The 14,500-nt window shown below is 30.0% G+C and overlaps 1 protein-coding gene across 1 annotated transcript in view; it reads left to right on the top strand.

Annotated features, from left to right (window-relative positions):
* Window positions 1–14,289, top strand: part of LOC145292875 (splicing factor C9orf78-like) — a 31,711-nt gene extending 17,422 nt beyond the window's left edge. Inside the window, exons 6-9 of the mRNA XM_080138992.1 lie at window positions 2,165–2,296; window positions 4,237–4,373; window positions 7,531–7,644; window positions 13,067–14,289. Coding sequence (XP_079995118.1) covers window positions 2,165–2,296; window positions 4,237–4,373; window positions 7,531–7,644; window positions 13,067–13,152 — 469 coding nt within the window. The 3' untranslated portion in view covers window positions 13,153–14,289. The remainder of the gene's footprint in view (window positions 1–2,164; window positions 2,297–4,236; window positions 4,374–7,530; window positions 7,645–13,066) is intronic.
* The last annotated feature ends 211 nt before the right edge of the window (window positions 14,290–14,500 follow it).

Below are 14,500 nucleotides of genomic sequence, written 5' to 3'. Positions count from 1 at the left end.
GGACTACTTGTAAAACTGAGTGCGCAAGATGCCCCTAGCTCATGTATCTCATATATATATATATAATGGACTCTCCCATCGATTTCGACGTATGAGGTTCCGCCAAAACAACTAAGTTGTTCTGGAAATCCACCACACAGATGATTTTTTTATAGTGGTGAAGGCTATGTGTAGAACCATCCACACTTTTTGGTATTACTGCTAAACTCTGTCGGAGTCTAGGCAACATGGTGAATATCATGGACACATTATTATTATTTTTTGTACATTTTAATATTTAGGAGTGTATCTATATAAAGTTAGTGACAGATATGCATTTTAGGTTGCCAAATAACCTCAAACTCTGGCACGACAAAAAGGGAAAAATATTCGTTACATCACCTATTAAACGTAAATTAGTTTCATTTTTTTATTTAATTAAAATTTAAATTGATTATGAATGTGTATCTGTTTTTTTATGCACTTGCGAAATTTTTTTTTTTATATAATTTTCAATAATTTTATCATTTAGGCATTGAAAATATAATGTATTTTATTTTTTCCTTTTGTTTTAAAAAAGAATTTCAATTTCATTTGGTTTCGTTTTTCTGTTTTTATCATTCCGTTTTTCAGAAAAATTCTAATTTTATTTGTTTTTATTTGTTTTGTTTTTTTAAATTCTAATTTTATTTGTTTTTATTCTGTTTTTTTATCCTTTCTTTATTGCACATTTTTCTTTTTTTTTTTACATTTTATTCGTTTTTAGTTTTTGCCATCAAAATGAATACTAATATTGTGGATGGAGTAATCAGTAATAAATTAAGGAAACAAAGTTAACCTTTTCATAATTATGTAGTTTATTAAATGAGTTTACATGATTAAGATATAAAACTTTTTTTTTTTAATTTATACATTTATTGGTTAAGATTAAGAAATAAAATAATAAATTGTTAGTTGCTATTAAGTGAAGAAAAAAAAAAGTGAAACTAATTTAGGTTTTAGATGGTCTAACTAACATTTTCCCCTTGTTGTCGTAAAAGGGTTAGAAGCTATTTTGCAACCTAAAATGCATATCTGCCAAGTTAGCTATATGTATATCTTTATATATATATATATATTGTTGTACAGAATAAATTCTGCAATTAATCAATTATAATAAATTTTGGAACACAGATGCTAGGTGTAATGGTGAAAAATAGCTATATTTAGTTTAATTTAGTTTTATGCAAAAGGAGGTGAAGCCCTTCATAAAAATTCTGATACCTCCGATTTTTGTGAAATTTTAACAATAGATATTAGATATCAATAAATATTGCTAAAATTCCAACTTCTTTGAATATTTGAGAGTTTTTTTAGGGAGTATAACATGGAAACAATCTCTAATTTGAAAATTAAAATATTTCAAATTTGCATTAAATTTGATCCATAGTTGTTTGATTGTTAGTTGGTTGTTTTTGTTTTACGGCATATCAACCCTTTTCGAGTTATTTAATGCCGAATTTAGTTATTTTGCAGGGGGGCAGTTGGCGTATTCTAATGCCCCACCGACAGGGGCGCATAGTTGTTTGAAAACATCATAAATAAATGCAATACACTCCGTTTAGTCTTAAGAGATAACGGATACCCTCTTTAAGGGTAGTTGTGCATGTAATTGTGGGGCAATCCCCCAACCACATCTCTCTTAAATCGGCACTGCTTGAATTCAGTGACAAGAAGAATTACAGGACGACCAGAAACAATGCCAAGATAAGTGGAGAGCACATACAGCACCTGGAATTCCTAAATGGTTACCCGTTTTAGTACTGACCGTCGATTCAGCATTGTTTAACTTTGGTAATCTAACGGGAACCAGTGCATCAACGTGAATAAATATTTGAAGATATTAGAAAACTTGAAGCATAGAAACTTTTACCAAAATTACTGGATTCGACATTAAAAAGGGTTGATATGCTGTAAAATATAAAAAAAAAAACAACCAAACCAAAGTTATTGCACATAATTAAACAAAATTCTCTGAATTTTAATTTGTTTGTTTTTTAAAACATTTAAGCTTAAACTTTAAAATTTAAACATTTTCTTGAATCAAAATTTATCATGTAAGGGATTTTAATTAGAATTGGAATAAGCATTCTAAACATCCAACTTGTGTTTATATCATATAAAATGTTTCCTTCATTTGTTGCAGAAATGTTCCTGCTGAAGATGCCCTCTACCAACTACCGGATAATCTGAAAGTTGAATCCTCAACAAAAAAGAGTGAAGACATGTTGTCCAACCAGATGCTATCAGGAATTCCCGAAATCGATTTGGGAATAGAGTAAGAAAATTGTGCTTTCCTTTCATCATGCGATTATATACCCATCAACATTGCTATTTATTAAGAGTATGCAGGAGTTATCTCCCTTTAACTATAATCTAAGTTATCTCCCCTGAACCATAGTAGCCAACGATAGAATGCACTTTGTATATTCCAAAACCAAAAAAATAATTCCAATCAGCATATCATTTTAACATCTTTCCTAGCATGATTCCATTAATAATCTTTTTTTTATTTGAGTTTGAAACAAAATCTTCTACAGCTGGTAGTAATGATAAAATAATAAATATATATTGTATTTAAAACTAAAATCTATACATCCCCTCCCCCCAAGTTTGGGTTTTACATTTGAGAAAACATCTGCACATTTACATGTGTCGGGAAATTGGAAAAAAATAACTTTATAGTTTAATATTTAGAGGTTTATAAAGAATCGAAATAGAAAATTTAGTACTGAATCGGGGAAAATATTACAATTATCCTATCACTAATATATATATATATATATATATATATATATATATATATATATATAAGGGAAAGAAAAGAAATCAAAACTGTAAATTAAAATTAACAATTAAATTTATTGTTCGACAGAATACTCCAAAAACAATTTTTTTGAAATTTCACGGAGTTTCAAAGAATGTTATTCTCGCTATTCTTCTCATCAGAGAAAAAAAAAGAAATTAGCAAATTATTATTATTATAGCAGAGCTTAAATTTGTTGGTTAAAGCATTAAATGAAACAGCAATTTATGATAGTTGGTCATAAATTGCAAAATAAAAAATATATCTATATAAGTTTATAGAAATAGTCAACAGTATATACCAACTTTATATGTCTCCCCTTATAAATATGGCAACTAATAAAATTATTTGTATTTATATATGAAAACTGAAAAAAAAAAAAAATTGTTTGTATGTTTATCAACAGTTAACACTTTATTCAAAGACTTTCTCAAGTTAAATAATTTGAAAGAAAAATATAGAAGTTAAAATTTGAAAATATGTTGTGCGTTTATGACATGGAAAGAATGTTTTTTTTTTATAATTTTTATTAAAAAAAAACCTAGAGATTAAAATTCAAATTATGTGATGCGTTTATGGTTTTCCTTTATCAGTTTTTATTGCTTTTGATTATTAATTAGTCGGCATCCAATTGTCTCTCCATTTTTTTATGCTTTTTCTGTCAGATTTATTTCAGGCTTGTAGTTTTTTTTATACTCCCAGGCATCTCACCATCTTAACATGCCCTTTTACTTGTTACAATTACATGTTCCTAGATATCAATATATTAGTGTTGGGCCGATTAATCGGAATCAGGAATCAGAAAAATCAACAAATTTGGGGGTATCAGAATCGGTATCGGAATCAAAAACATTAGTGCCTATTTTCCGATGCCAAAACGATTATTTTAATTGTCTTTTTTTTATTTGATTTTATTTTAAAAAAATCTTTCATTGCTGGTAATAATGATAAAATAATAAATATTTATTGATTTTAAAATACCAGTAAAATTAAAATCAATAGATCATCCTCCACAAGTATGAATTTACGTTTAGGAGAATATCTGCATATTTAGCATGTGTTTTTTTACAGAAATCAGGAAAAATAACAACTCTAGTTAAATATTTAGAGATTTATAAAGAATCAGAGTTTGTAATTATATTGGAATTGATAATTTACTACGGAATCGGTAATTGTATCGGAATCAAGAAAAATATTGGAATCGTCCCATCACTACTATATATATAAGAGATTATGGTTATAAAAAACAGATTTATTTTTAAACATTTCAAGAATGTGAGCAGTATTTACACCTACATTATCCGTGCATGTGTATTTGTTTCCACATCTAACAGGATTGTATTGTTTTCTTGAAACTTTTAACGAGTTGAGCTAAAATTTTGAACATTTACCATTCATCTTTCGAATTGCAGAGCCAAAATCAAGAATATCGAACACACGGAAGATGCGAAACAGAAACTGATTCAAGAAATGAGAAAAAAGAAAGACAGTGAAGTTTCAGAATTTGTCCCTACCAACATGGCCGTCAATTTTGTGCAGCATAATCGATGTAAGTCGCTTTGAAATTGCTTTCTAATCGATACTTATTTTTTTTTTTTACATAGGAGTCACCACTTATCAAGGCCCAAAAGCCACTTGAGGATAAGGGTTAATGAGTGTACGGTAGTCACTAAAGCAACAGCATATTAATAGTTAGTGGTGGAAATGGATTATTGAGGGAGGGCACACAACAAGAACTTGTTTACATTGAACTTGAAGACGACTATATTGTACTCAACTGGAAAGTAGGCCAACAGAACAAAGAGAGTTCCACAGGCGGGCAGTTCTAGGAAAGAAGCTTTGTTCATGGAATTTGCATTTAGATTTAGGCACAGATAGAGATTTGGAGAAACTGTTGATATCATAGTAGTTAGACAAGTGTTTTTTGTGAAAGTTTGGCAAGAGGGAACCATAGATTGAAGCTCAGACAAGAACATGAAAATAACAATAGAAAAGAGACAGACCTCTAGAACGTGACTTGGGAAATTGTTGATGAAAATAAAGAGAGTTGGATCTGGGATTGATCCCTGACCTCCACTGAATGGATGCAAAGAATGCTGGGACTTATTGCTGCTCAAATTCCAGTGAAGACCAATGGTTGTTGCCAGCAAGAAATCAATGGTAGACAGCTGTTGTGATAATGTAAAGTCATTTGCAAAGATTATCAAGACAGGTGGAGAGTTTTGAACATTTGGAGAGACTTGTTGTCACCCAGATTCTAGGGAACACCGCTAGATATTATGAGTGAGTAACCCCTGATGATGACCTGTATGAGAACTCTTACTGAATAATAAAAAGAAAAAGTAAAGAGACTCATTATGTTTAATTATGAGGAAATTTTCTTAATAGATATGACACAGTGCATGAATTTTAAAATAAAATCAAAGTAGAATAAATGTGACAGTGGTAGCTGAAACAATAATGTAACTTAACAGAAAGATACGGTAATAAAAAATAAAACGCATATTTGCTCTACAACAGTATTGAGCACTTTCTTCAGTTTTTATTAATTACCATTTCCACTAAATATATATATTAGTGTTAAGATGATTAATCAGAATCGGGAATCAAAAAAATCTGAACTTTTGGAGGTATCAGAGTCTGAAAAAGTTGTGCCTATTTTCTAATGCCAAAAATGATTCCATTAATAATCTTTTTTTATTTGATTTTGTTTGAAACAAAATCTTCCATTGCTGCTAGAAAAGAAAAAATAATCAATATTTATTAATTTTAGACTAAAAGTAAAAATAAAATCTATACATCACCCCTACCACCCTCAGTTGCACATTTAACACATGTCGGGAAATTGGGAAAAATAAAATCTTTATAGTTAAATATTTATTTATGTCGGGAAATTGGGAAAAATAAAATCTTTATAGTTAAATATTTAGAGATCTATAATGAATCAAACTAGGAAATTTAGTGCTGAATCGGGAAAAATATTGGAATTACATCACTAATATATATATATATATATATATATATATATATATATATACACACACATACACGCCAACTCTATATACACTCTTATCATTGATATTGTGTCTCCCTCTCCTTATAAATATAGCAACTAATAAAATTATTTGTATTTATATATGAAAACTGAAAACAGAAAACAACAAAAATTGTTTGTATGTTTATCAACATTTAACACTTTATTCAAAGACTTTCTCAAGATAAATAATTTGAAAGAAAAATATAAAAGTTAAAATTTGAAAATATGTAGTGCGTTTACGACCTTTGCCATAGATGGTCGTGTCATCAGCATAGATGTCAACGAATGATTTTAGTATGTGTTTTGGGAGATCATTGATGTAGATCAGGAAGAGAGTTGGGCCCAGTATGGACCCCTGAGAGACTCCAGCATTAATACTGTGGGCCTCTGATTTCTGCCCATCAACCACTACTCTTATGAGCCTATCTGAGAGAAATGACTTAATGATCGAGAAAACATTTCCAGTTATACCGTAGCTGGAAATCTTTGCCTTTATGCCAAACCTTATCGAAGGCCTTTGATATGTCGAGAGCAATTGCCCTAGAAAGGAAGCCTTTGTCGAGAGATTCGCTAATCCTATGAAATATAACCATTAGCGCATCTGCTGTAGATTTAGCAGAGCGGAAACCATATTGCGTGTCGCTAAGAAGGTTATTTCTGCTGAGGTGGTTGACTACTTCTCTATTTATTGTGGATTCCAGCAACTTACTCATGACACACAGGAGACTTATTGGTCTGTACTGAGAGGGGGATGACTTATCACCTGAATTCTTAAATACAGGGCATACTAATGAGGTTTTCCAGAGTGTTGGGAAGCACTTCTCTTTAAGGCAACGCTTAAACAGTTTGGTAAGTAAGGGGGCAAGTTCTGGTTGTAATTTTTTTAACACTATAATTGGAATACCGTCGGGACCAGTTGCTTTACTGGAGTCAAGGTTCTTGATTAGCTTGGCGACCTCACACACAGATATCAAATGTTTATTTAAATAATTTTAATTAAAACTAGCATTTCAGCCTGGCATTGCCCGGGTGTTTGGAGGTGTGTGCTGAGCAAAAAACAAAAAAAAAAAAAAAAAAAAAAAAAAAAGGTAAATTTTTTTAAATTTGACCCCTATTATGACCCCTTAACATTTATTGTTTTGGGTTCAAATCAAATCAAGTTATTAAGTTAGGTCAATGTTCAAGGAACCTATATCTAAAATTTCAAGTATTTAGACCCCAAATTGTGGGAGGAGTTTGGTAGAGTTCTCAAAGGTCAAATCGTTGAATTTTGACCCCTTTACAGCCAAATTTTTGGCCGAAAACCGATCACATCGATGTTCCCAAATTTCAGTACCCTATATATCAAATTTCGAGTCTGTAGATTGAAAATTGACAAAGTTATTGCGAAGGAAAATGTACACAGACACACAGACATATTCACTTTTATAGATATATAGATTTATCTTCACCTCATATATGTTTCTCTTAAAAGTTTAAGTAGGATTATTTATGAAAATAAAATATTCTTTAAAGAACATTATAAAAAAACTAATTTGGCTTGAAAACAATCGAAACTTCAGTTTTTACTTTTGTGATCATAATCTTTTCAGGAATACACACTTCAACAAAATATTTTTTTCTTTCTAAATAATATTGTTTTGTTTATAAATATTTTTTATTTCTTCAGTTACCATTGAAGAGAATGGACCACGACTCAAAAATGCCCCTTCAGCATTGAAACCAAAACTCTTAAGAGTTGGTGACGCAGAGAAAATTGGCAAAAAAGACTCTGAGAAAATCGGTAAGTATTTGGCCAGAGCTATAACCTTTCTATTTTAACATATAAAAGATTCAAGTATTTTTCCAAAAGAGTTTTATAAATAAAAACACATAGGGACATGTTAACACTGAAACGCTGGTCAGTCCATGTAGGTTCTTCATAATGCTTATATTAATCACTTATTTATAACAAACAAGAAAAATTGATGATGACAATAAAAATTGAATAAATTACAATATTTATAAATCCATGAAAAAAATCAAACAACAAATTAAAATAAGGAAAAATCCTTAATTCATGAATTCTCAAAGATGAGCTTTTTGCAGTGTGTGTGTGTATATATATTTTTTCAATTTGTCTTTATATAAGCAGTAATTTGTTGCTATTTACGAAAGTGGAATTAAAATAATGTTTTTTTTTTTAATTCTGCTTTTGTAAATAAGCGTTTGTTACATGAAGAGGTCTCTTGTTACTAAACACTAGAAGACCGAAACATGCTCATGACTGTGTAGCAACAAATTACTGCTTATGTAAAAACAAATTGAAAATGTAACTAGCTCTACTTTCGTATTGAGCACTCTTGTATTAACCTCGTTATATTTCATTGGTTACCCTACTTTTGAAAAATAGCAACTTCAAACTATATGTATATATATATATATATACATATATATATATATAGGGTCTTTGAGACAAATTTGACACTTTTTTCGGAAAGGAAGTTAAAATATCATATATAGGCTAATAATTGCTCTATTCTCAAAATTCAAAGTTCATCTCTTAGAGGTTCTTATGTTTCATCATAGCTCATTTGAGGAAGCTGCTCTAGGCCTTTATCACTGCTCATATCAAATAGAATCCGAACCATGGTGTTCTTCAAGAGACCAATTTGATCCTTGCGATCAGTTTGTCCTTGGTGTTTTTCCCAACTGCAACCTGCGCATAATAATTGTCTATGGGGTTGCAATCTGGAGGGCCAGATGTTGAGATTGGTAAAGTAAACCTGGTTTAGATTTCATAAGATTGAAGCAGGACATAGAAAAAAAAAATAGATTCATATTTCATCAGTGCCTAAATTACAAATCTTTATGTATAGAGTTGTGTTTCAAGGCCATGACAAACATAACTCATTACTAGGGCTGTGACAACAGCATATTCTTTTCATTCTTTTGACTCTCAAGTATATATCTTACACAGTAAGACACGGTCAATCAACTGAGAACCACATCAGTCTAAATAAAAACATAAAAGATATTAGCGGATATATACTCCAGAGTCAAAACAATAAAAAGAATATGCTGTTGTCACAGCCCTACAGCTCCAAGCAAACTACTTTATTGTTTGTAAAGAAAAAAAATGACAAGACATAATTGTTGAATTAAAAAAAAACATAATTAAATAAAAACATCCAAGGAACGATAACCCTTATTGAAAGAATTAGTTATTCACCTTAAATTTATATAAATAAAACGGTAGCTGTATGTATGCGTGTATGTTTGTCTAGATATTTAACCACTAAACTCTTAAGCTACTGGTCATATAACAGGAAATAGTAATCATGCATCACGGATAGTTTGTAACGAGTAAAATCTTTGTTAGGATGAATAATATGTACAAAAAAATGTTCATTTCAACTTTCCAGCATATTTCTATTACCTTTGTGCATACACAAATTCATTCAGGTCTTGAAGTGGTTTAATTTTAAATCTCTTATCTATCTGTTGATAGCTCAAATGGTAGGGGATGTGGTTGGAGCAGTAAATGTTTTGTTTTTGTTTCTAGCTGATGGCATTAAGTCATTTTTTTAAAGTTTGGAAATCAGTACTATATCTATCTAATATTCAATAGAGAATTGGCTTTGTAATAATAAATAAAAAATCTGCATGAATTATATTTAAGCATATTTAAGTTATGTACTCTATTTATCTCCTATATAATATTTTGATTGCAGAAATTTCCCTCTGGACTAAAATACCATAGGTTTGCAACAACATATGTCACATACAAATTTATTATGCTTAGATTATTAGCCACTATCTTATGTAACTTTAGAACAACATTTTAGATACATTTAGTCGTTATAATAAATCCTAGGAGCAACATCATCATAATCGCAACATTTTTAGACAAAGAAGTTCCTATTTTTCTTTCTAAATCCAAAGTCCTCACACCGCCCCCAGTCATCACCAGGAAAAAATATACACATTATAGCTATATTGTCTTGGCACCCTTTATAACTCATAGACATATAATTATTTTCCCATTTCCCAAATCGAAAATAATAATTTCTTCCTTCTAAAATTCTGGCAATTCTTATTGGCTGAGAGTTGAAAAATCGATTATTCTGGGTTACACACCTTATTACAAAAACAAATGCATCTAACCTTTAAAAATATGGCGGCTCTCTCTACACGAAGCAATCGTTTTATAAATATTAAACAAGATACAAAAATATTAACTGCTCATAATAAAAAAATTACGTATTATCACGCAACTACCCCTCTACAAACAAACAAGCAAACCCTGAAACAAAAGTGATGCAAAAGATTAATCTGCAGCAAACAGTATTAGATAAAAAATTTACTTTATTTTTCTAAAATAAAATTTAAAGAAATCAGTAAATATTTTATGAAGTAATATAGTTTATATATTTTTTTATAATACTAAAAACAAATTCAAAACAATAACATTTTATGTATTATTTTATGCAAAAAATTAATTAAAGGTAATATTAATTTTTTATAAAAGAATTAATAATAAAAAAGATAAAGAAATCAATAAATATTTCATAAAGTAATATATCTTCCTATATAACATTTTGACTGCAGAAATTCTCCTTTGGACCAAAGTATCGTAGGTTTGCAATAACAGATGCCACATACTAGTTCATATGTTTACGCTATTAGCCACTATCTTATGTAATTTTCAAACTTAATTTTAAACGCATTAAGAAGTCGTTATAATAAAATGCTATATTGCATCCTAGGAGCAACACCATCACAATCGAAACATCTATAGAGGATGAAATCCTTATTTTTCTCTATAAATATTTAATTCTCCAACTGCTACCAGTTGACACCAGGACCTATTCTACATTTTCCTACAATACTTACAATGCACCCATCGTAACTGGTTATTACTTACATACCCATAACATAATCTTAATCGATTCAAAAATAATAAATTCTCCTTTCTCAAATTCCACCCATTTTGATTGGCTGATATCTGACTATTTGCATATTCAGGAATCCACTTCTACAATAAATAAATGAACACTCTAGAAATTATACAATACGCCGTTGTTCTCTACAGAAAAATATCCTGCTAAAAAAAACTAACTAAATTAAACATTAACTAATTGACATCACTAAAACAACAAAATTAAACATAAATAAACGATTGTCATCGCTCTCTACAGATTCCGATCGTGCTGAAAAACGAAAAAAAAACAAAATTAAACATATTAACCGATTGGTGTCGTTCTATTCAGAAGACAATAACTTTGTTTATATAGTAGCTCCACCTCCACAATTTTCTTTAAGTTGATGACTTGCATAGGTTTTCGACGATGCTGATTATGAAAATCTCATTTAAGTTTGGCAGAAACAAGTAATTTTCGATGGTTGGGAGTGTCTATTCCGAAAGCTGTTCTAAACATGTGAAGGTTAAGGACCAACAACCATACTTTAATTTTTTACAAGGGGGTGGGGAGCAACGGTTAACAGGTCCTGCTAGTTTTTTTATAATACTAAAAACAATTTCAAACCAATAACATTTAATGTATTATTTTATACAAAAATTTATTAAGTATAATATGAATTTTTTATTGGATAGTGTTTGCTGCTGACTTCACCTTATCTTCTTCTCTGGTAACATGTTAAGATGATTTTCTTATCTGTTTGACCATGTCTAATTATCCAGCTAAATGGACAGCAGAAACTGGGAGTAAAAAAGGGCAGACAATTTGACTATAACTTATTTTTTTATTTAGGAATTTTTATTCAAAACAATTAAAAAACACAAAAACAAAGAATCTTTTTTAGATTGACACAATATTAAACATTGTATTTACAAAAAAAGGAAAATATAGATAAGTTATCTCCCTTACATTATCAACCTGTAATCGATTTATTGACATTATTATTTTGTAACTTAAATTTCAGGAATTAGGTAAGAAAATTTTTTTTCCAAATTAATTATTTCCTTTACTAAATAGTCAAACAAGAGTTTATGTGACCTTAAAAAACAAAACAACCTCTTCACTTCCTCCTTTGTATCAATATTAATGCATTAAGTCCAAGGTATCTAATGTTTTTACTATTAAGTTAGATTAGAATACATGAATTAGAAGGAAAAAGTTATTTACTTAATTTGGAAAGCAAAATATTGACACTCTTATAAATAAGACATTGGATACATATTTTAGAAGTCAAAAGGTTATAGCTTTAAAATAAAATTTATACACTACGGTAAGGAACAAAGCAGTTTTCAAAAAGAGTTCTGCTGCACTTTTAGCAATAAGTTAGCGGCTCACTATTGCAAGACTCGGGTCTGTATTACTGTACACATAGATTCGAAAAAGTTGTCAAAAAACAAATATAGAACAAATAAATGTTATCAAAGGCAAGATAAGTTACTTTTCTACCTAACTGGATATATTTTTTGTGTTTTTATTCAGTGTAACATGTTTATTCAGCTCGAAAAAAATGCAGTGTTTACCGATGTATTGGAAAATTCAAAATGGCAGCCGACTCTCTCTCGGAGAGGGTACGTTTGGGAAAAGGTATTATAAATAATAAACTAGACAAAATACTGTTAGAAAACAACCGAATATATGTCAACTTATGTCAGGGTAACATATATTGAGCGAATTTCTAACAGTATTTTGTCTAGTTTATTATTTATAATACCTTTTCCCAAACGTACCCTCTCCGAGAGAGAGTCGGCTGCCATTTTGAATTTTCCAATACATCGGTAAACACTGCATGTTTTTCGAGCTGAATAAACATGTTACACTGAATAAAAACAAAAAATATATCCAGTTAGATAGAAAAGTAACTTATCTTGCCTTTGATAACATTTATTTGTTCTATATTTGTTTTTTGACAACTTTTTCGAATCTATGTGTACAGTAATACAAACCCCAAGACTCCTTTATATGAGTTCATATATCATTGAACAAATAGAATTTTAGTAAATTTCACAAGAATTTTTAAGAAGGCTCCAACAACTCTTGGAGAGAAGTTGATGAATGTAGATGAATTTTATCCTTTCTTCAGAGTAATTTTGCAGTAGGCAGTATTATTATTATATATTATTGTACAGATTTTAAAAAGAAATTGTTTGGTGCTCTATTCATAGGATAGTGGGATCTAATTTGTTAAAAACATTTATCTTATTGTATAGGTTTCTTATTGAAGAGTTGTCTCCCCTTGTTTTCCAGCCCCAAGAACAGCAGTTGAACCCGAAGAGAAAGCTACTGATGATTTCCATTATGAACGATTCAAGAAACAGATGCGAAGATACTGAACGATGTGAATGACGAGCATCCATCTCTTTTTCAAATCATTTCAGTTGTGTCTTTGATACAACAGAGGCGCATTCAAAATTCATATTTTCCTTTCATCTTTGAAGCACAAATGGTCTGTTCAAAAAGTTCACCTAAGCCTTTTAAACTTTAAATCAAGTCAGAAATTACTTAGTTAGGAGTTTAGAGGCTTCGAAATTACTTTTAAGTTTGAACGGCTCAAGATATAATAAACCAGTGATTTTAAGTTATTACGGATTAAAAACTGGCTGATTAGTCTCCCATTGTGGAACTTCAAAATCCATAAATGCTTTCGATACGTTTAAACCAGTGAATAGGAAATAATTTCTGATTTGGATTAAAATTTAAAAAGCAAAAAGTAAAGTTATTTTGTACTGACGTTTCTAACTTTTTGAGATTAGGATTGGTTATTCGAATTATTTGGATTCATCGGACTACTGTTCTGATCTTGAGTGTTATTTTCACAACATTTCGGTCGATGTAACCTCCGACCTTCTTCAGGTGTATCTTGAACTTGGGAATGTTTTGGTTGAACTCTGGAATTTCAAACGGAACCCTTTATTTCATGGGGGTAGCATACTCTTGTTCCATCAGCCATGGCTAAGTAATTTGTAATTGTATTTTTTAGTCACTCACACTGAGAATTGAACCTTCAACCAGTACTCATACTTCTTGAAAAAAATCAATTGTAAAAGTGATATTTTCCTGAAGGTTGAAGTTTCAATTCTCAGTATGAGCGACTGAAAAATACAATTGCAAATTGCTTAGACTTCTATTCAATCCTGTCTGGCGGAACAAGAGCATGCTACTCGCGTGAAGTAAATAATAGGTTCTGTTTGAAATTCCATTCAAATTCCTGAGTTTGACAAAATACACCTGAAGAAGGTCAGAGGTTACATCGACCGAAACGTGAAAATCACACTCAAGATGAGAACAGTAGTTCGATGAATCCAAATAATATGAATTATTTTGTGTTACTAAATGAACAGAAACCATAAATCTTATCTCATCAAAAACAAAATTACAATCATTAATCATTTTTTATTAATGCATAAAAAATCATGTATTAAAATAAAAGATGAATTCATTTAATCTCTGGAATCCAGATAAAACCAAAATCTTTTTTTTTTTTTTCTTTTTTTTTTACATATCAGTTGAAATTTTGATGGCATAAAAAAATTCATTAAATACATAATTGCTGCTTGTTCAGAATTTCCTGTATATTTAAAAACTAAAAAAATCTGGGTATGATAGTTGTTCTTGTGACAGAAAGAAAGTATCATATTCCAAAAATCACAAATCTATCAAGTAGTTTCATTTTTTAAATAA

Source organism: Euprymna scolopes, chromosome 14, assembly GCF_053919585.1.
Source record: "Euprymna scolopes isolate OS-2025 chromosome 14, ASM5391958v1, whole genome shotgun sequence".
Taxonomy (NCBI): Eukaryota; Metazoa; Mollusca; class Cephalopoda; order Sepiida; family Sepiolidae; genus Euprymna; species Euprymna scolopes.
The sequence above is the reverse complement of the archived record's forward strand: the minus strand, read 5'-3'. Positions and strand labels throughout refer to the sequence as shown.